Genomic DNA, 20,377 nt, shown 5'->3' with positions numbered 1-20,377 from the left:
TTTTGGAAGTCAAGGGTTATTCAAACGTTGGGAATTTGTTAGTATATTTTGTGGCATTAAGTTCAGGGTTGTAACTAACAAGTACACACATACAGATCGATCTGCTCCCTGCACACCCACATGACACTCGCTCCCCTCAAGGCAGCCCTGCTGTTACAGACCATACTGTCACTCAGGTGCAGCCAGACAGAGACATTCAGCAATGGGGATTAATAAAAGACCCAACACAAGGACCATGCACAGCTGTGAAAATGCCATGGTATGAGAGCTCCTTGGGCCAGGGAACATGTTTGACTGTGTGTCTTGTACAGCACCAAGTACCTGTGGGCACCTAAGAGCCAAATTATGATGCCTTTACTCTGGCTTTTCTGATACATGGCACAGGCGTGCCTATACCCATAGTTATGTTACCAATGGAGATAGCCTGAAGGTAGGATGGGAGAGCCTCTCTGCAAGGAACAGTAATGAGCTTGTCTCACAGGCAAAGAACACAGAAGAGATTTTTTACCTAACTTCTGACTATGATAAAATTGAAGGAAAGGGTCCCCATGCAAATGGCACATAAAAACATATGCCATGAATTAAACTATACCACTCAAGCTTCAACTTGGTGGTTGAGCTCTCAGGGATGAAGCGGGGGGTGGGAATAGGCTGAATGGAGAGGAAGAGAAATAAATGTGTGAAAGAATCCAGGGAAACTACTGCAGCTTACACAGTGACTTCTGAGAGCTGCTCCTTGGTGAGGTTCAGAGGATGATTTATTGCAGTGATCCCATATTCCTCAGGAGCTTGGCCTTGTCGCAGATTGGCTCTCAGGACTGCATTGTTGGCTACATTGAGAAAGCTTACCATGGCGTGCCAGCCTTTATTGTTAAACCACACCTATAAGAGCCAGAAAGCAGAAGTGTTTTAAGCAGCCTGCACTACTAACACAGAGCAGCAGGAGGCCACATGGCTGCCTTTTGTTTACTTCTCAGATGGAAAATGTCAACAGGAATGTGCATAGCTCTGAGGGTTTGTTAGATACCTGAAGTGACCCAGCAGGGGGAGCCCACACGTTGTATTTTAGTGAGATCATTCCAAAACACTGGTTTTAAAAAAGCTTTCCAACAATGGGGCAATGGATTTTACAAAGTCAGCTTTTTAATACCTGAAAGATATTCTTCGAAAGTGTATAGAATGGCAACAGGATAACAAAACAAAATAGAAAACTACTACATTAAACATAACTTTGCATGTATCAAGTGTGTCCAGTAAAATTACTTATAAGAAACAGACATTACAGAGTCAAGGTGGGTGAGGTAATATATTTTATTGGACCAACTTCTGCTGGTGAGAGAGACAAGCTTTTGAGCTTTCACAGAGCTCTTCTTCAGATCTGGGAAACTTACTCAGAGCAGTGACACACTGGAACAATTTTTATAGTGGGGGTGCTGAACCCTGTATATGATGGAAACCTCTTAAAACCAGGGGGTGCTACCGCACCCCTGACTCAGGGCATGTCTACTCTTACAGCGGCGCAGCGCGCTCTATGCTGATGGGAGAGAGCTCTCCTGTCAGCATAAAAAACCCACCTCCATGAGCGGCGGAAGCTATGTTGGCAGGAGAAGCTCTCCTGCTACATAGCATTGTGCACACTACTGCTTATGCTGGCGTAACTTGTGTCTCTCAGGGGGGTGGAATAGTCATAACCTGAGAGTGTCACAACTTAATACAAGGTGGATCAGGTTGTTTAGCACATTTAGCACGTTTAGATTGTTTAGCATGTATTTCAAGGAACCATTCAAGGTGAAGTGGTCCCTGGAAATATGTATTAACTACTTGTGCTAATATGTATTAACTACTGTTCCACTTTGTAGTTAGCTGTGCCGCTCTGAATAAATAGGTTTCCCAGACCTGAAGAAGAGCTGTGTATAAGCTTGAAAGCTTGTCTCTCTTAGCAACAGAAGTTGGTCCAATAAAAAATATTACCTCACCCACCTTGTCTCGCTAATATCCTAGGACCAACACAGCTACAACACTGCATACAAGAAACGGACATAACATTTAAACTCTCTTTTTAGCTACGGACAATAATGTTCTTACAGAGTGGAATCTGGCTCCAAAACAGCAGTGTGTTTCCAGACTATCCTCCCCACATACCTTAATGTTGTCTTCAGTTTCCATGTATTTAAGGAAATTAGACATTTCTTTAGCAACAGACATCGCGGCTTGACCCTAAAAGTCAAGAAAACAAAGTCTAAAATCAGCCAGCAGAATGAGATTTTGGTTCTACACATTTGCAACATTTGCTTGCTGTATTTTAACAAACAGACAAAATATTCCTGCTTACCCCTGTTATATTCATCATTTGGCCAAGATCTCTCAAAAAATCAACAATTTGATCTCCAGTGACATGAAGGACTGGGAGTTTTCCTCCAATGGAAATTCCTCCATACCTAGCAGAAGAGCATACTTATATTATAGATCCAAATCTCTCTAGTCAACAGAAATACTAAAAGCTGCTTTAGTAAATGTTTGCTTTAGATACATAATTTATGTGTAAAAGCCTCCATTCGCTAACAAACCACATAGCTCTTAGAGATTTTGCAAGTATGTCTACACTGTCAGAGTTATATCACTGGCAGTTACATTGCTGTTCAGAGAGGGAAGGGAAGGGAAGGGAAACCTCTGTTGTGTGTTCACACTGTCAGCTGCCTACGCAATAGTGTGTTCACACTTGCGTTGTTTGCATCGGTACTCGGAGAGGTACACTCTGGGCAGCTATCCAAAACAGCATCTCTTCCTCTTCTGCCACTAAGAGTTGTGCGAAGGCAGAGGGGGTCTCAGGGCATCCTGGGTCCTGTCCCAATGCCCCATGATGCATTGCTTTGCATCCCAGCTATTCCTGTGCTTCCGTCGACATTTGGCACCATCTTTCAATGGTTTGTGTACTGCATGCTCTGCCTCTTCGGTCTGCAGGAGTGGATCCTGCACTGTTGACCAATATGCTGCTCACTCTGACTAACACGTCAGGAGTGGCAGTGGAGTTATTCCTTAAACTACAAAGGCAAGAGGAGTGCGACATTGATCTCGCCATGCGTAGTAGCTATGACACGAAATTGCTTGTGGCATTCACGAAGGTGTTGACTACAGTGGAACCCAGCTTTTGGGCTCAGGAAACAAGCACCAAGTGGTGGGATCACATCGTTATGCATGTCTGGGATGATGAGCAGTGTCTGCAGAACTTTCGGATGAGGAAAGCCACATTCATGGGGCTGCGTGATGAACTCGCCCCAGCCCTGCAGCGCAAGGACACGAGAACGAGAGCTGCCCTGTCGTTGGAGAAGCGCGTGGCGATTGCACTGTGGAAGCTGGCAACTCCAGACTGCTACCGATCGGTCACTAACCAGTTCGGAGTGGAAAAGTCGACCATTGGGCTCATGTAGACGGAAGTGTACAGGGCCATTAATCACATCCTGCTCTGAAAGACCATGACTCTGGGCAATGTGCATGACATTGTGAATGGCTTTGCACAAATGGGCTTCCCTAACTGTGGAGGGGAAATAGATGGCACACACATTCCAATTCTGGCACCAGACCACCTAGCCACCCAGCACATTAATCGCAAGGGGTATTTCTCAATGGTTCTCCAGGCGCTTGTAGATCAACGTGGGTGTTTCACAGACATTAACGCAGGCTGGTCCAGAAAGGTGCATGACTCACGCATCTTTCAGAACACTGGCCTGTTCAGCAAGCTGCAAGCAGGGAATCAAAGGAGCAGCTGCCCCGGGGCTGGCGATTTAAAAGGGCCTGGGGCTCCGGCTGCCACTGCTGCTACTGTGGCAGCGGCCGGACCCCTGGGCCCTTTAAATTGCCGCTGGAGCCCTGGGTGGTGCGGGCCAGGCAGCGCAGAGGGGCTGGCTGGGGGATGTTGACCCCCAGCCCTGCCCCTTCTGCTTGAGGCCCCGCCCTTTCCGGGGGCATGGTGCGGGGGGAGAGAGCCGACCCCTGTACCAGTCAGAGTTCAATTTTACTTTTACCACAGCTGGATTGCTGAGGCTCAGTGCTTGGAGGCTGAATTTGAACAGCCAAAGACCGGGGCTATTAGAGGGGGGCAGCAAGGGGGCCATAAGGATCAGGGATGCCTTGAGGCAGCAATTTGAAGCTGAAAGCCACTAATACTTGTTGCTATGCTCGGGAATGCAGTGCTTGTAATGCTAGGAGGTGATTGTGATTGGTGCAGACGCTGCACTGTGAAGGTTTAAGAAAATTGCCTGTTGCTTTGCAGGGCCGTTTGCTTCCAATTAATGGAATAAGATGGCTTTCAAACCAAAACAATTCTTTTATTAAAAAACAACCACCAGAGGAGAGAGACAAACAAAAAAACACATCAGCACTGTGGGGGATGTGGGGAGGGAGGGTCAGCCGCAGGACGGTTAAAGATTTGTGTATGTCCAGGTATCATATGCAACTTTGTCCTTTGGAATACAGTGCAGCGGGTACTGTACTTCAGCAGGGCTAAACTGCGGAGGGACCGGTGTTGAGCGCAGGGGGTACTGGGAGGCTGCAGGGCTGGACTGTGATGGGGGAGGAGTGGAATGCAGCGGGTAGAGACTGGAGCCAGGAGGTTGATAAGTGCGTTGACGGTGTCGGGGGGCGCATGGGAAAGAGTTTTGCGACAGCGGCTGCAGGGGAGGGCGGGCGCGGAGCTGCTCGGTTTGCAGTGCTAGGAGTGCCTGGAGCGTGTCCACTTGATGCTCCATAACATTTAAGAGCCGCTCGGTGGCTTCATTCTGGCGCGCTGCGTTCTCCTTTCAGTCCCTCTTCTTGCTGTCTTGCCACTCCTTCAGTTTTTGTTTTTCGGCCGTGGAGTGCATCATGACATCATGCAGAAAGTCCTCTTTTGTTCTTCATGGCCACTTTCTAATTCCGTGCAGCCGTTCAGCCCGTGATAACAGAGAGGGAGGCTGGGCTCCCAAGGTCATCTCTGTGAAGCCAAAATGCAACGTTTTACAGAAGCAGTATTATTTGCCACACAGAGACCACTAACTCAGTCGTTTAATGACAGGTTTCAGAGTAGCAGCCGTGTTAGTCTGTATTTGCAAAAAGAAAAGGAGGACTTGTGGCACCTTAGAGACTAACCAATTTATTTGAGCATAAGCTTTTGTGAGCTACAGCTCACTTCATCCGATGCAATCAGTGGAAAATACAGTGGGGAGATTTATATACACAGAGAACATGGAACAATAGGTGTTACTGTACACACTGTAACCAGAGTGATCACTTAATGTGAGCTATTACCAGCAGCAGAGCAGGGGACACCTTTTGTAGTGATAATCAAGGTGAGCCATTTCCAGTAGTTGACAAAAACATCTGACAACTGCTGGAAATGGCCCACCTTGATTATCACTACAAAAGGTCCCCCCCCCCAACCCCGTCCCGCTCTCCTGCTGGTAATAGCTCACCTTAAGTAATCACTCTGGTTACAGTGTGTATGATAACACCCATTGTTTCATGTTCTCTGTGTATATAAATCTCCCCCCTGTATTTTCCACTGATTGCATCCGATGAAGTGAGCTGTAGCTCACGAAAGCTTATGCTCAAATAAATTTGTTAGTCTCTAAGGTGCCACAAGTCCTCCTTTTCTTTCAGTGATTTAAAACATTCACATACCTATCACTAACCGGCTGACCCCAGGCAAGCACACATGAGCCACAAGACCCCCAAAATGGTAAGTAACTGCAGGGGCAGGGGAAATGAGTGTTCCAGGACTGTACTGTACACTGGGCATACGGCTCTTGGGGAGAGCCAGCACTGTGTGGGAGGGGAGGGCTTATAATCATTCCTGTCCCCACATTTTCCACAGGTTGTGTTTATTATGGAAGATATCTCAGTGCTGAGGGTGAGCAGGGAATCAAGGAAGGGTCTACTCCAAGACTGTGGCTTCTGCCCTGGCCCTTATGTGGCTTGCCTGTGTGCCCCAATGATCCCTGCAGCCCCAGTGATAATAGAGTGGCACGGGAAAGTTACTCTTAATGGGACAAGAAACAAAGAAGCTCTGCCAAAGAACTTGCGGCAGTGGATTGCCCAGTATCTCCCTGAGAGTTTCATGGAGATCTCGGAGGCAGATTTCCGTGAAGTGAGGGAGTCAATTAACACCCTGTTCCACTGCTCAGACTAGGCATGTGGTGGTACGCGCATCATACAGACACAAACCTACTTTCTGCAACCCTCCTTCCCCCAACAATTCACTTCAGCAATTGCCAAAATCAAGGACACTTACCAGGGGCCTCCTCTCCTGTTTGTGCTTTGCTGTGACTGGCTAGCCTCCTCTGCAGTAGAAAAGAGCTCCTGGCTGCATGCATGTCAGACCTCCTCTACCTCTGGGTCCCCCTCCCCTTCCACATCCTTGTCCAAGATTTCCTCCTCCTGGCTCGGGCCACTCTCAACTGGCATGCGAGCCACCAAAGTATCCACAGTGGTCTTCGCAGTGGATGTGGGGTCGCTGCCGAGTATCGCATCCAACCCTTTGTAGAACCTGCAGCTCATGGGCACAGCACCGTAGCAGCGGTTTGCCTTCCACGCCTTGTGGTAGGTGTTCTGCAGCTCCTTCACTTTGACTCTGCACTGCAGTGTGTCCTGGTCATGGCCCCTTTCTGTCATGCATCGTGAAATCTGTCCATAGTTATCATAATTTCTATGGCTGGAGCGCAGCTGGGACTGGACGTCCTCCTCTCCCCAAATGCTGACGAGGTCCAGCAGCTCGGCATTGCTCCAAGTGGGGGATCGCCTGGTGCGTGGAGCAGGCATGGCCACCTGGAAAGATGCACTGAGACCACTGCACGCATCACCGAGCAAACAGGAAGGGGACTTTCAAAATTCCGAAGGAATTTAAGGGGCGGGGCTCACAGATGGTCACCTGAGGGCAGGGCAGTAGCGTTCAAACGGATGACCAGAGAGGCGAGAACAGGCATCGTGGGACACCTCCCGGAGGCCAATCGCAGCGCTGTAATCGACCAGGGTGTCTACACTGGCACTGCAGTGCTGCAGCCCTGGCGCAGGAAGCCGTACGCCTCTCGTCGGGGTGGTTTTTTTACAGCGCTGCAACTGCGCAGTTTCTGTGCACCAAGTGGCTTGGCAGCATGTGCCCCTCAGGAGTTACAGCGCAGAAAGCTGCTTCACTGCGCAGAAACTTGCCAGTGTAGATAAAACCAGATTGATTTTAAAGTGATGGGATTATTCTGACAAACACTGTTAAAAAAGGATAGTGATTTGTACCTTGTGAAATCTATAGATCAAAACAATTTAGAAACTTGACCATTTCAATTCTGGCTCCCCCCTTTTCTTAGACATAATAACCCAACTGCATGGATACCTGAAGCACCTGATTACCTATTGTTTTCTTAACACCTCATTAACTTAGTGCAAGGGAGCATCTCAAGCATTCATGAGGTGTTAATGAGAGAAACAATAGGTGGATAGGATGAGAAAAAGTCAGAGCAGGGAAATGGCATGGGAACACACTGAGTCAGAGACATGAGGTTGCACCTGGCCTAGGAGAAAATGAAGCTGGTGCTGGTTTCCTTGTGTGTGTAGGGCCTTCACAGCTGCTGGGGGCAGCTCCAGTTGAATACAATAATGCTGCTGTCAATTCCCCAATGACCTCCATCCTTAACTCATGCAGCATACTAGTTTCTGTAGCCACCCCTTTGTCTACCCCATGCTATCTGCCACAATTCACCTCTCCCATTCGGGGAAACATTTTTAGGTTCCAAAGTTAAACAGAAAAATCACTGCTTTGTTTATTTACCACTGTAGTTGATAAATCAGTTTCCTACCTTTGCTCATTGACCCAGTATTTACTCTTCAAACTGCAACAGAAAAGGAGATTATGAAGCGTTTCAGATCAAACTAAGGGTATGTCTACACAGCATTTTGAAGGAGAGAGAGTGAGCCTCCCAGCCTGGCTAACTGACTCAGGCTAGGGGGGCTTGCTCTCATGCTCTAAAAACAGCTGTACAGACAGCACCTTGAAGCTGCAGCTGGGGCTGGAGCCCAGGCTCTGAAGCCTAGGGAGAGGGACAGGCTTCAGAGCCCAAGGTCCAGCTCCTGGTGCATCTTCAAAGCTCTGTCTATTCAGCTATTCTTAGAGCACTTAGCAGAAGCTCCATTAGCCCCAGTCTGTTGACCAGTGCCGGGAGGCTTGTTCCAAAATGTTGCATTCACATACCCTAAATGGCTTGCTCTGGCTCAGATGAACATTAAGCATGTACTTAAGTGCTCTGCTGAACTGAGGCCTCTATGGGCATACTGAGTGTTGATGACACTGAGATGGGGATTTATCATCAGGAGTCCATAAACTTTCTGGAGTGGGCTTTTTGCTTTTTTATTGCTGCCAAGGTTCATACCAGGATAAGGGCCAGAAGAGGGAAGAATGGAGACTGAAGGCATCTCCAGATTAAGCAGAGGTGAGCAAACGATTTGTAAGGTCACACACAGCGGTGCTGTTCTAGCTCTATCTTGAATCAACATCAAAATGGTTTATACCAACACATCACAAGAGTTCATGGTGTCTCCTAAGGAGGGCAGGTGCTAGTGAGAAAACAACACCTTAGGATAGTTAATCTCAAGGACATTTCAAGCAGTGCGGGGAGTATTGGAAAGATAGCACAGACTGAACTCTGATCTTGGGGTATGTCTGTGCTGTAATAAAAGACTTGTGGCGTGACCGCAGCTGGGGCTCAAGCTCATGGGGCTGAGTCTGTGGCACTATAAAACTGCAGTGTAGATATTTGGGCTAGGGCTGGAGACCCTGGTCCCAGCCCGAGCCTGAACAGCTAAACTGCAGTTTTTAGCCTCAGAGCCTGAGCCCCATGAGCCCAACTCAGCTGACCCAGGCTCTGACACTCGGTGCCGCAGGTGTTTTATTGCAGTGTAGACATGTCCTTGGAGTCAGGTACTCTTGGGTTATGTCTACACTGCAATGTAAGCCCAGAGTTAGTAGAACTCAAGTTAGCAGACCCCGGGTTTGTTAACCTAGGGCTTAAGCACCCACACTCATTCATATCCCCAGGTTAGGAACTGTTGAACTCTGGGTCTCCAGCATCTATACTGCATTATGTGGGTCCACGTCCAACTACCCATATCCCAAGTCTTCCTAGTGCCCTCCCAAAATGTGACCACTCTACCCCTTTGTTTGTGATGCAGTGTGGGAAAACTTCACTGTCCAGAGGACAAAAAAGGTCAGTGGATGTCAAGAGCGCAAGCCCAGTGGGGCTGAGTCCACACTGCAAAGCAATAGGGCTTGAATCCCTGGATCCCAGCTTGGCACAGGCTTGGACCCTCCTGGGATCTGGGTTAATACAATTTGTGTGTAGATGGAAAGGAGTGGGGGGAGGGGTTAGATTTGAGCTTGAGTTTGAAAGGCTTACACTGCAGAGTACATGTACCCTTGAAGTCTAATCCCAGATCTGCCTCTACGGGCTTGTCCACACATAAAAGTTGTACTGCTCTGGCCATACAGGTATAGTTAAAACAGTACACGCTGCTTAGGGTGGATGCAGTTATAGTGGTATAAAAGTGCTTATATTGGTACAGTTTAATCCCACCCAGGAAGGATAGTAATCCTTATCTACCTCCCAGGCTGGTGAGGGTTAATGGCTGTACACTGTGAGCGAATAAAGTGCTATGTCATATTACTGCTACTGAGGATATCACAAATGTGTATTCTATGCGGAATGTGACAAGCAAATAGAAACCTCTCAGCGAGAATGACCCCTACCTTTCTCTGATCAGACTGGGATAAGTTTTCACCAGGAAATCAGAAATGTTTCTGTGGGTGAGATCTTGAAGAATTTCTGTGCTGCGCTGCACTCTCTGGGAGGCAAAGAAAATTCAACCAGTTAGAGCAAACCAACCAGTTACAGTCCCTAAGCCCATCAAGTGGATGTTTGTCTGGAAAAACCACACCGTTGGTTTTAGTTCACGGGATCTCACCTGAAAGTAACTTTTATCTAGCTTTGATTTGTGTGGATTCCCAACACCGCTGAAACCAAAAAGTTCCACCTGGGTTTGAGTCAACTCTGCTTCACTGGGGTTTGAGGGGAAATCATGTGAAAGTTCCACAGAAGTCTGCAAGGCTTGAAACAAGCCATCCTGGATTCACTCTGAAACTTTACCTGCTTGCTAACTCTACCCAGTCATCCAGAATCCAGGCTCAGAGCAGGGGAAAATGTATTTCCCATCTCTTCCATACCTAACGCAGTGCTGTTTACTAAATGATTCACACACACATATTTTGCTGGATAAGCACCTTCTTCCCTACAAAAACAGGCAGTGTAGTTTATTTATCACATAACCTCACCGCCCAACTGACTGGGGTGGCTTTAGAGGTGTATGTGGCCGTTGCATGGTACCTGTGCAGGAGGAAGGCCTCCAGCTCCTGCCGGGCATTCCGGGAGCATAGCGAGCTTCTTGCGAGTGCTGCAGCTGCAGGAGGGAGAAGGGTCATCAGGGCTCCATTTGTGGGTCAGAAACAGGTTGGTTACGTTCGGAGGAATAGGTGGTATGCTCCAGGCAGTTGACATATTACTGCATGGGTAGTCCCTGTACAGAGGAACACAGTATCTCTTAACAGCGCCGTCATATAGCTCACCAGAGATCATAAACACATGAAAAAATGCCACTGTAGTTGAGATGTTTGCTCCTTTTGCACTCCTCCCCTGCAGTGTGTCGTTACCAATGAGAAGAGTATCTCCCAGTCAGAGAACCTTAGAGTGCTTGATAAACACCTGTGACTCAAATGCCACACCTGTGAGGTTATTGTCCCCATTTTGCGGATGGGGAACTGAGGAACAGTGAGGTTAAGTGATTTGCCCATTGACACACATTAAATCGGTGGCAGAGCCAAGACTTTAACCATTTTCTCCTAGCTCTCTATTCTAAGACCATCCTTCCTCCCTTGTTCTCTCATCACACTGTACCTCCCATCCATCCTCAATGCTTCGAGCTTCATCTTGTTCTCACTTAGGTCATACCTACACTACAGGGACCCTGGTGGCTTAACCACGGCCCTGTAGCTAGGCAACCCACAGCAGCGGAACGGGGAGGAACACCAACTCCCCAAGTGATGGTAGTTAGGTCAACAGACGCATTCTTCTGTCAGCCAAGCTGCATCTCCACCAGAGGATAGGTAAGCACAGCTACAGTATGCAGGGGCATGAATTTTTCAGATCCCCTTAACACAGCTGTTATATTGACCTAAGTTTTAAGTCGTGCTACACTATATAGAGGAAAGGAGATGAAACAGGAGCCACCAATGGGCTGGCAACATCCAAAGAGGAGAAAGGAATCAGGCAGTGGGCAGCAGGAGAAAGGACAGTGAAGGGGTGCAGGCAACAAGGACACACATGCAGGGGCATAGGGGGAAGAAAAGAAAAAGGGTGGGAGAGGGAGAAGAATTTAAGAGTCAAGGCACATAGTGTGACTGACATTTTTTTCAGAGCAAACAGTTAAAAATTCACAGTTACTTCCCTAATAGTTACTTTTCCACTTAAGTAATTGCTGTAGCCGCCTTTGCTGTCTTCTATCTATAAATATATAAAAGTGTGACTTGTTCTTAGCCTGATTGCATTATTTTCTCACTATTTGTTGTCATCTCCAAACATCATTACCAGGACTAAACATGGAGCATGTGTTTCAGTGAAAAGCTAGCCCACATCACTCTCAGTGTGGTATCTGCACCCCACTGGTTATATCTTACAAGGGACAATTTCTTCTTCAAGAGAGAATATCCAATGACTTACTGAAGAGGCTCTTCCTTCATGCAACGATTTCCAAATCCTGGCTTATTCAGGAAGGCATCAGTGAGGGAAACCATCTGCTCACTGCCAGGCTGCTCATTGCTAAGGAGATTGCACAAGATTTACTGTATAAAAACCTGTCAGACTGCAGAAGTAGAATACACAAAACCAGCTGGTGACAGCATCACACAGCTAGACACCAGTGGCAGGTTAAAGATTTTGCCGCCCCAGGCCCTGAAATAATTGCTGCTCCCCCCCCTCCCCTGAGCGCACGGCCAGGTCCTGCTTCTCCCCGCTCCCTGCCAGTGTTTGTGCGCGAAACAGCTTTGCCAAGGAGGGAGAAGAGGGGGGAACGCGGTGCGCTCAGGAGAGGAGGCGGGGCCGGGGCGGGGATTTGGAGCAAGGAGGTGGCGGGGAATGGGTGGAGTTGGAGCGGAGGCGGAGGGCGCGAACCTCTGGCTGCTATTATAAATTTGCTGCCCCTGCAAATTTGTCGGCCTAGGCGTTAATACGCCGCTGGTAGACACATAGCTTCTTCTAGGCAGACTCCTCTTAGATGCTGATAATCTAGTCTCTTCAATAGGATATGGTACACAAACCTTAGAAAGATTCCAAGAGGGCTTAAAGGTCAAAGAAATGGCCATTTTTTTCCTGAGACCAAACCACCAATTTTAACATACACTTAATACAAATACACACTCCCCTTTGTAAGCTTGGGATCATCGCACTCACGAGTGAACACTGATCTTCATCTCAGACCCACCCAGAATAAACTGTCATACTGGAACTCAGCAAACACAGAGAAATCATAGGACAAGTATCACATCCCCTCTTTTTAATAGGATGAGGCCAAAGAAAGAATTCTAACCATGTCAACAAAGTATCTAACAACATTAGCGCGCTGCCGGTGCCAGGTGCTATATACCAGTGATTTTCAAACTGTGCTCCACACACCACTAGGGGATTAGTTAAGCTACTTTGTACAAATGCTTCACAATCATTACAGCCTTCAAGTACTGATGCTTTCTGATGGTTATATCTAGGACTCTTACGGTTAAAAGAAACATTTTTCACCTGATAAACTAAAAACAAATGTGTTTCTCTGTACCCTGCATGATGCATACTTTATATCTTTGCCAAATGTTTCTTTGGTGTAAATTCAATTGTGATCATATTTGTGGACAGCACAAAGGGTAGTAAATACACAGGAAGTCACAGGCAAACTGCCAAGTGACCTAGAGGTTTGGCAGCTAATGAACAGAATTTGAGTACTGACAAATGTAAAATCTTATGCCCAGGAAATGGAAAGCAGCAGCTACCAAAATGGGAGGGACACAGCCAAGCAGCAGCAGCACCCCTCACATCAAAGCAAGTTTACTTTCATCTTCTCTTTAGCATTGTCCAAATAGTACATATAACTAAGTATAACAACCCCCACCATACGTCATCTGCAGGTTTTGAAGCTGCAACCCTCAGCACCAAAGCACAGATCTACCACTGGAGCTAAAGGAACAACTCCATAACTTGTTGGAAGTTGTTGGCTTTAGTACTCTAATTGGACCAGGTACTAGAGGGGAACAGGACACTTTAAACACAAACTCTAGATTTGGCACATGGAGGTTGGGAGATAGGCCATTCACAATATGAAAACGTTTGAGAACCATTCTTTTGCAGTAAGACAATAGACACAATGGGCTGGATTCTCCACTCATGCTAATTTCATGTTAATGAACTATTCTGGGATAAGTCAGAGGGGAATAAGGCCCAAGAAACAGCAGATATAACCCAGCAGTCCTAAATGCTAAGGAGGAAAGGGGATGGGAGATCTAGTTTAAAAAACGATTCCTCTCACCTGAAGAAAGTAATCTGGTATCCATAGATCCAAGGATGTAGTATTAAGCTGGGATATTCTCCAAATGGAGGGATAATAACTGTAAGTATCAGAGCTAACAACACAAAAGTAGCTGGGAGAACAATCTGCAGGAAACAGGAAAAACATCATAATGTGCAATAACATTTGCGTACAGCTCAGAACACACATACACAAAGGAGGGACAGCAAGAGCACATGGATCAGGCCTACTTCTGTTCTCAGACACCACCATTTCATTCCCAGCACTACCAGCAGCCAGAGCTGCCATAGTGCTGGTTTTTACCAACATGGACTATATCAGGGACAGTCTCAATCAAAGCAAAACATTTTGGAGGAGGCAAATTGCAGAGAGAGAGAGTCTATAGTGTGTGTACATGTGCTTGAGTGTCAGATGCAGAACATCTGGGATATTAATTGGAACAGCCTTCACAAGGACATTGGCACCTGTCATCATCACCACCCTTGCTTTTGATGGAGGTATCCCTGTGGCCACTAGTGCTGAGGACTCTTTAGGCAAGACTCAGTGACAGTGATGAAGGAACGAGTGGTACCTGAGCAAGGAAGTCCTTACGGCTACGGGTAGCACGGTGGAACCGTTTGATGAGCAGTGCTTTGATTTGCTGACGGACAAGCTGAGAACCTTTCTTCTGCCGGGACCCTTTGCCTTCACTCCCAACCCCTGTTCGGCCTGCAGGTGTTCGAGAGGCTCCATTGGTCTCCAAAGGGGGTTGTTCAGCCTTCTCTTTTTGCTCAATGCAGGTTTTTCTGAGAGTGAAGCCATTTTCTTGAGCACCTCCTAAGTTTTGGGAATTGAAGTGATCATGTGCATTACTCCCTAGGAGGAGGGGCTGAGAGGCTATTTCAACCTTGTTCATCATTGCTGGGTAAGCTCCTTTAGAAGTTTAGCCCGGTGGAAGCAGATATTCCCAAACCTATATATTCCTGTCAGCTACATTGTTTTGCATTACAACCATTGCAATGATGCTCCATCAACTGGTACCAGGCAGGCTGGTTACTGCAGCCTTAGTTCTCTATTCCATTCCCTTTTTTCAACACTATGGATGAGTTAATCAAGCCTCTGGTGAACATACTGATAGACAGCAGAGTGCTGGATGCCAAAACCACTTATACTTTAGAGACTTGAGAATGGATTTTGTGGTTAAGGATCTGATCCAGCAAAAATGGAAATCTGACTTCTATTGACTTCTCGGATAATGGATCAAACCCAAAATCAGCATCACTTGCTGATCAGCTATATAATTAACAGAAAGACATATGGGACTGGAAGCTATTACTCTCGTTCTTAATAGGCTATCAGAATGCAGAATGTCCAAGAAAAGAGCATCAGACACTGAATATCATGGATATCTACCTGCATTCTGTGATCCAGGGTCAGCATCTGCTGTGACCTTCAGGAAAACCTGCCAAAGACATGCACACCTCTTGGTTAGTAAGACCTTTGGAGTCATCCTGCTTGTGAGATGCTAGACATCATCCTCTAAAATGACATTTGCAAATAACTCTGGGTACTGCTGCTAACTACAGAATCAAAGATCCACTAGCATTTGCTTGGGAAGCAAAAAGGTGTGGGGAAGCAGAGAAACAGAGATAAAAAGCGAGGAACATTTGAGGCTAACAAGTCATGGTCCATTTATAAACAGATCTGATGGGCATCCAGGTTTGAATTATTTCTGAATTCCCATCTCTAAAGATCTGCTGTGTTACAATGGACATTACTTGGTTTTTCTAGGTTTTGAGGGGATTACTATGGCGCCATGTTTTGGAACTTGAGATCTCCCAAAAGGATTTCTGGAAGGACTGACAAATATTTCAAAGCATCCATTACCTCTTCAAGCGGAGTGTCCGATATCCCAAAACTGCTGAGTCCCAAGTCAGCTAGGGTTTCTTCCAATTCTCTGAAGAGACTGGCGTAAGCTCGCTGTTTAAAGTCTTTACTGGGCAAAAGGTAGATGAGTTCCTGACCAATACTTTCAATTAACTTTGCTTCTGGAACATGATGATGAATCAGTTCTGTAAGCTCATTCACATCCCCTGTAAAGAGTCAGAACAGTGTTCAGAAAATGAGTTTGAAACTATTAGTCTACAGTCAAGGAAGACCCAAGCTTCCACTTTACAGTCTGAGCCCAAGATCTTAGAAGATGTCTCAGACAAGCGGTTTGTCACAGAAAGGTAAGCAAAACCACCAAGAAGCCTTAGCGATTTCTAGGTGACAGTAAAATACACGCATTTGAGACAATGCTGACAAAGGGAATCTCAAAAGCAAGGTTCTCTAAGATTTTAAGTGGCAGTACACTAGGAGAAACAGCCATGTTTCAGAAGAATAGGTCTTGGACAAGATGAATGATCCCAATTCTTACCATCCAGTTCTCGCTCGGGACCTTCCGCTGTATCTTTAGGTGCGCACCTGGAACAGGAACATGAGCACTGAGATCCACAGCTAGGGGAGTGCTAGTACAGATAAGTAAGAAATAGGATGTTAAGTGCTTCAGATGCATATAATGCATGCAAACTAGTGTGTAAGAGTGTTATCTTCAGGGATTGTTTCATCAGCTTTTACACAGCTTCAGGGCAGTAAGAAATTTGTCTTAGCTGAAACATCTTGAACATATCACACTCAGACTTGCAGTCTGAGGACTAGCATAAAAGACATACAAAAATTAAATTTCACACAAGCATTGCATCACACCACCATGCATGTGGTAACCACATGGAATTCTAAATTACGTGCATTGGGGAAGTTGAATGAACAATGGCCATACATACAGACACTATGATGTAGTGGGGTTTACAAACTGGGACCTACAGGATCAAAAACAATCCAGATCCCTCTTATCTGAGTTGCTGGAGAACTGCTTTTGCCAGGACTAAGTGGCAGGCTGCCATAGTTCCTGAGTTACCTGCTCTAGGGAGACATGATCACATCTAGTGTATTGCAGAAGGACTCATGCTTGGACAAGTGAGACTCCACAGGGAGATGTTCAATGTAAGTGGGGCGGGGAGAGATTTTCATATAGGCATCAGCCTCCAGAACTGGCTGCCCAATTGCCATTTGTGCCTTTGAAAAGCCCTCTGCCCTAAGGCATATACATTCATAAAACTGGAAAAGCTCTGTTAAGAGGTGAATATTTAAATCCCTAAATAGTCCTCTAATTTCATGTTTTCATTGCCTTATTCCCTAGGATACACCATTTACTGTACAGTCACCTTTGTCCACAGCAACAAACAGCAGCTACTCAGGTTCTGATCTGTTGCAGTGAATGAATATTTGAAGACTGCTTGTGCAACGAGGGAGAAGAGAACTTACTGAACCCCATTCTCCTCCCCCTTGGGTGTTTTTCATCTTGCGAACCAAGGTGAGATAGAAGCCAGATCCAAAGCAGTTCTTTAGGAAGACAGGAGAGCCTGAGCAGAACAATTTTCCTTGGGAAATGATGGCCACCCGGTCTCCAAGGATGTCTGCCTCATCCATGTGATGCGTAGAGAGGATGATGGTTCTGCCTAGGAGAAGGAATACAGAGATGCTCTGCAAGGTACTGTTCCTTCAGTACAATCAGGGCTGTATGTGGATTACAGGGATTAATATAGAACTTCTGAAAGACATTCCCAGGAATAAGAGCCAAAGATTTCATCACGAGTTGATCCTATAGGGTTGGGCCTTATTCATGGCAAATAGTGGCGATGCAGGCAAGATGGCAAGTGCGCAAATTAAAAACAAAGAGCTGCAGAAGTGACAGATGCTCCCACATGAGCAGGCAAACTCCCAGTGAGGCCCATGAGCATGCGACACTCATAACAGCACCGCCAGCTGCATCCCAGGATGACTTTGCAGAACATATGTTACATAACTGAACATGTCTCGATAGTTTAACACATATTAGCTTGAGCATCCATAAAAGGAGAAGCTGACAAGGAACTAGGGGCTGGCTAACCCAGGGTGGGAAGAAGCTCACACTGAATGGAGCTAGTCACAGAGTAAAGTACTACTCACAATGAATAAGAGTGACAGAATTGGGCCCATTGATGAGAAATCTCTCCAGCACTCATCCTCAGAAATGAACAGCTTCATTTTTTTTTTTAAAACGGGAGTGAGGCATTTGATAGGTTCAGAAAGAAGCTGAAGCTCTTCCTTACTGTAGCAGTTGTAAGCGCAAGCAGCAGGATACCTAAACTTTTCCAAACCTGTTCGGCTCTGGGCCCAGCTCTGTCTCACTTACTCTCACTGAGTCGTGCCTCACACTGTTAAGGAGTCCCACTGAAATAAATTAGATCATTTGCCTAGTATGACTCTACTCTGTGTGAGTTAGATTAGCAGAACTGGGCCCTCTGAGCACAGTTTAGTCTGCTCTCTCCTTGTAACATTAAGTTGCTATATCATATCTCTAGCTTTTCTGACCTCCACCGTAAACCCCCAGGTCATGAGACAAGTGGCTTATGTGAATTTACCACTCGTGTAACCTGTTTGTGCATGTTCATACCCTTTACTTTAAAAAAAGCTTATGCAACAGACATGCTTATTTGTGAAAGGGCTTAAAAAGTTTTCGTCTCTGGAGCGTGTTACCTGAGCGATACTTCAGTAGAAGATCCCAGATAGACCTCCTGGAATATGGATCTACTCCAGAGGTGGGCTCATCCAAGACGACCACCTTTGCTTCACCAACAAAGGCAATGGCAACAGATAGCTTTCTCTGCATGCCACCTAAAGAGTGCAAGGACACAACTGTGGGAGTGAGAAGGAAGAGCAGCACACATTGCAGCATGTGATGATAGATGGCTGATTGTGTCTGCTGGAGAGAGACCAGGTAAAATAAGAACCACTCTCACTCCTGAACCTTGGCCCAGAACTTGAACAAATACACACATTTTTGCTGTAGTTCCAAAAATTTAGCTTAATTTTTTCATTACTTTTCATTTTCATGCAGTGTCTGCATTTTCTGGTTCTAGCTTGGAGCCAAAGCAGGAAGTTCTAGAGATGGTCTAAGAAAGTTTGTTTTCATGATATTGTCGGCCCACATTTGCAGAACCTAGAGATCAGTGAAGTATAAGAACTCCTGAGTACTTATCTAACCCAACCTGCAACTCTGGACATTTATAGGTGTATCCATCACTACACCCACATGCTGCCCCTCCTTGACACTGTACTACATACAGTTTTACCTTTTAAATGACATGAACAGCCCTTATAAAAATATTACATTATTCTAGGGTATTCACCCAGGACACTGAAGCAGCAGTATGGGAAGGTGTTGCATTTTGGACTATTACCACAGAATAGTGGTGGGGGTTGCGTTATGTTGTTAAGAGAACACATATTTTTGTATTTAAATATATATTTTTATTCAGCATCATTAAAGTAAGTTTTATACATCACAGGTACACTCACAGCTGATGCCTTATGGACAAATTCTGCCACCCACACTGCTTGAGCAAGCCCATTGAAATTCATGGGGCTCCAATTCACTACTCAAGAGGTAAGGGACTACTTAGTGTGAATCATTGGCAGAATTTGTCCCCATGGAACTAAAATGGTAATAGAACAAAAACGGTGCAGAAGATTTTGAGAACAAATCCTTGGGCACCTGACAAGTTTTGAGCCTCTTCATTTCTTTTATGGGGGAGACCTATATCTTCCAGCATCATCTCCATCTCCAACACAGCTTCCTCTCGAGACCTCCCTTTCAGCTGGGCATAAAACAAGATGTGCTCTGCTACAGTGAGGCTGAGAAATCAGACAGGAAGACATGGAGACAGTTTAAATGAAGAACCAGGTTGCATGGTCCAACATCAGTCAGTTCATTATAGCATTACCCCCTTTGAGGAGAGGAACCGGTTTGTCCCTTACATGCGCCAACATTGGCTGGCCTGCAACTCCTCAGGATCACCCTGACCTTCCTTGCACTTGCTGCTTCTCTGCCTATCCACCTACCGTCTTTCCAAAATGGCACCCCCAACCATCAGCACAGCCTACTGCCAGGATTTTGAGGAACTGGGCCCTGGATTATTGTGTGCTTTGATTCTCATGTTAAGTCCCTCCCAAGCCCTACCACAATGCAGTACCCATGTCAGGAACACTTATTTCCCCTGAGTAATAACTTTGGGCCCAGCCAGTGCAAGTAGGGGATTCCCAGATGACCCATGCCTGCCAATAGTGGGGAAAGAGGGGGGAATAAAATGTGGGCAGCCAGCTTCAGCAGTGTTACTGAGCGTGCTCAGTCCATGTGAGCATTATCAGTACAAACCAAGCAACAAATCTGGGGGGAGATGGGGGCACATGACCTGCATGTCCTCCACCCCCCATGTGTCTCCTCTTGGGGATTGTAGAAAGGGTAAAATAGTATCTGTCCTTCAGAAATACTGACAGGAGAAGAAGGAAGGAGGATTCTGTCTGAGTTACATGTACTTCCAGAAGAGCACAGAGAAACAACATGGGCTTCGGGGACATCCCAAACATCCAGACAGGGTGGAAGGGGCTCAGTTCTTGAGTATGGCATCAGATGGCACTTACTGATTAAACAAGATGTTGTACTGAGGACACATGCCTAAACTCTGCCGAATTGAGTCCATATGCATCTGGATGTCCTTGCCACCAACCAGGACAGTTCCAGATGTGGGTGGGAACAAGCCTGTTAGGATTGATCTGGTCAAACAACACAAGAAAAAAAAGCAAATGGACAGTCCTTAGGTTTCACATATGCAGAGACACT

At 46.2% G+C, this 20,377-nt stretch overlaps 1 protein-coding gene across 1 annotated transcript in view; it reads right to left on the bottom strand.

The window, feature by feature from the left end:
- The window catches only part of ABCA4 (ATP binding cassette subfamily A member 4), a 99,459-nt gene that overhangs the window by 20,883 nt on the left and 58,199 nt on the right, over window positions 1-20,377 (bottom strand). The window contains exons 20-35 of the mRNA XM_073358296.2: window positions 20,179-20,310; window positions 19,253-19,392; window positions 18,235-18,372; window positions 16,981-17,174; window positions 16,034-16,124; window positions 15,502-15,707; window positions 15,028-15,076; window positions 14,207-14,451; window positions 13,636-13,760; window positions 11,787-11,885; window positions 10,398-10,587; window positions 9,764-9,858; window positions 7,821-7,853; window positions 2,333-2,438; window positions 2,143-2,217; window positions 713-882 (exon numbers count right to left, since the gene is read on the bottom strand). Coding sequence (XP_073214397.2) covers window positions 713-882; window positions 2,143-2,217; window positions 2,333-2,438; window positions 7,821-7,853; window positions 9,764-9,858; window positions 10,398-10,587; window positions 11,787-11,885; window positions 13,636-13,760; window positions 14,207-14,451; window positions 15,028-15,076; window positions 15,502-15,707; window positions 16,034-16,124; window positions 16,981-17,174; window positions 18,235-18,372; window positions 19,253-19,392; window positions 20,179-20,310 — 2,088 coding nt within the window. The remainder of the gene's footprint in view (window positions 1-712; window positions 883-2,142; window positions 2,218-2,332; window positions 2,439-7,820; window positions 7,854-9,763; window positions 9,859-10,397; window positions 10,588-11,786; window positions 11,886-13,635; window positions 13,761-14,206; window positions 14,452-15,027; window positions 15,077-15,501; window positions 15,708-16,033; window positions 16,125-16,980; window positions 17,175-18,234; window positions 18,373-19,252; window positions 19,393-20,178; window positions 20,311-20,377) is intronic.

The sequence above is a fragment of the Lepidochelys kempii genome, chromosome 8 (assembly GCF_965140285.1).
Source record: "Lepidochelys kempii isolate rLepKem1 chromosome 8, rLepKem1.hap1, whole genome shotgun sequence".
NCBI lineage: Eukaryota > Metazoa > Chordata > Testudines > Cheloniidae > Lepidochelys > Lepidochelys kempii.
The sequence above is the reverse complement of the archived record's forward strand: the minus strand, read 5'-3'. Positions and strand labels throughout refer to the sequence as shown.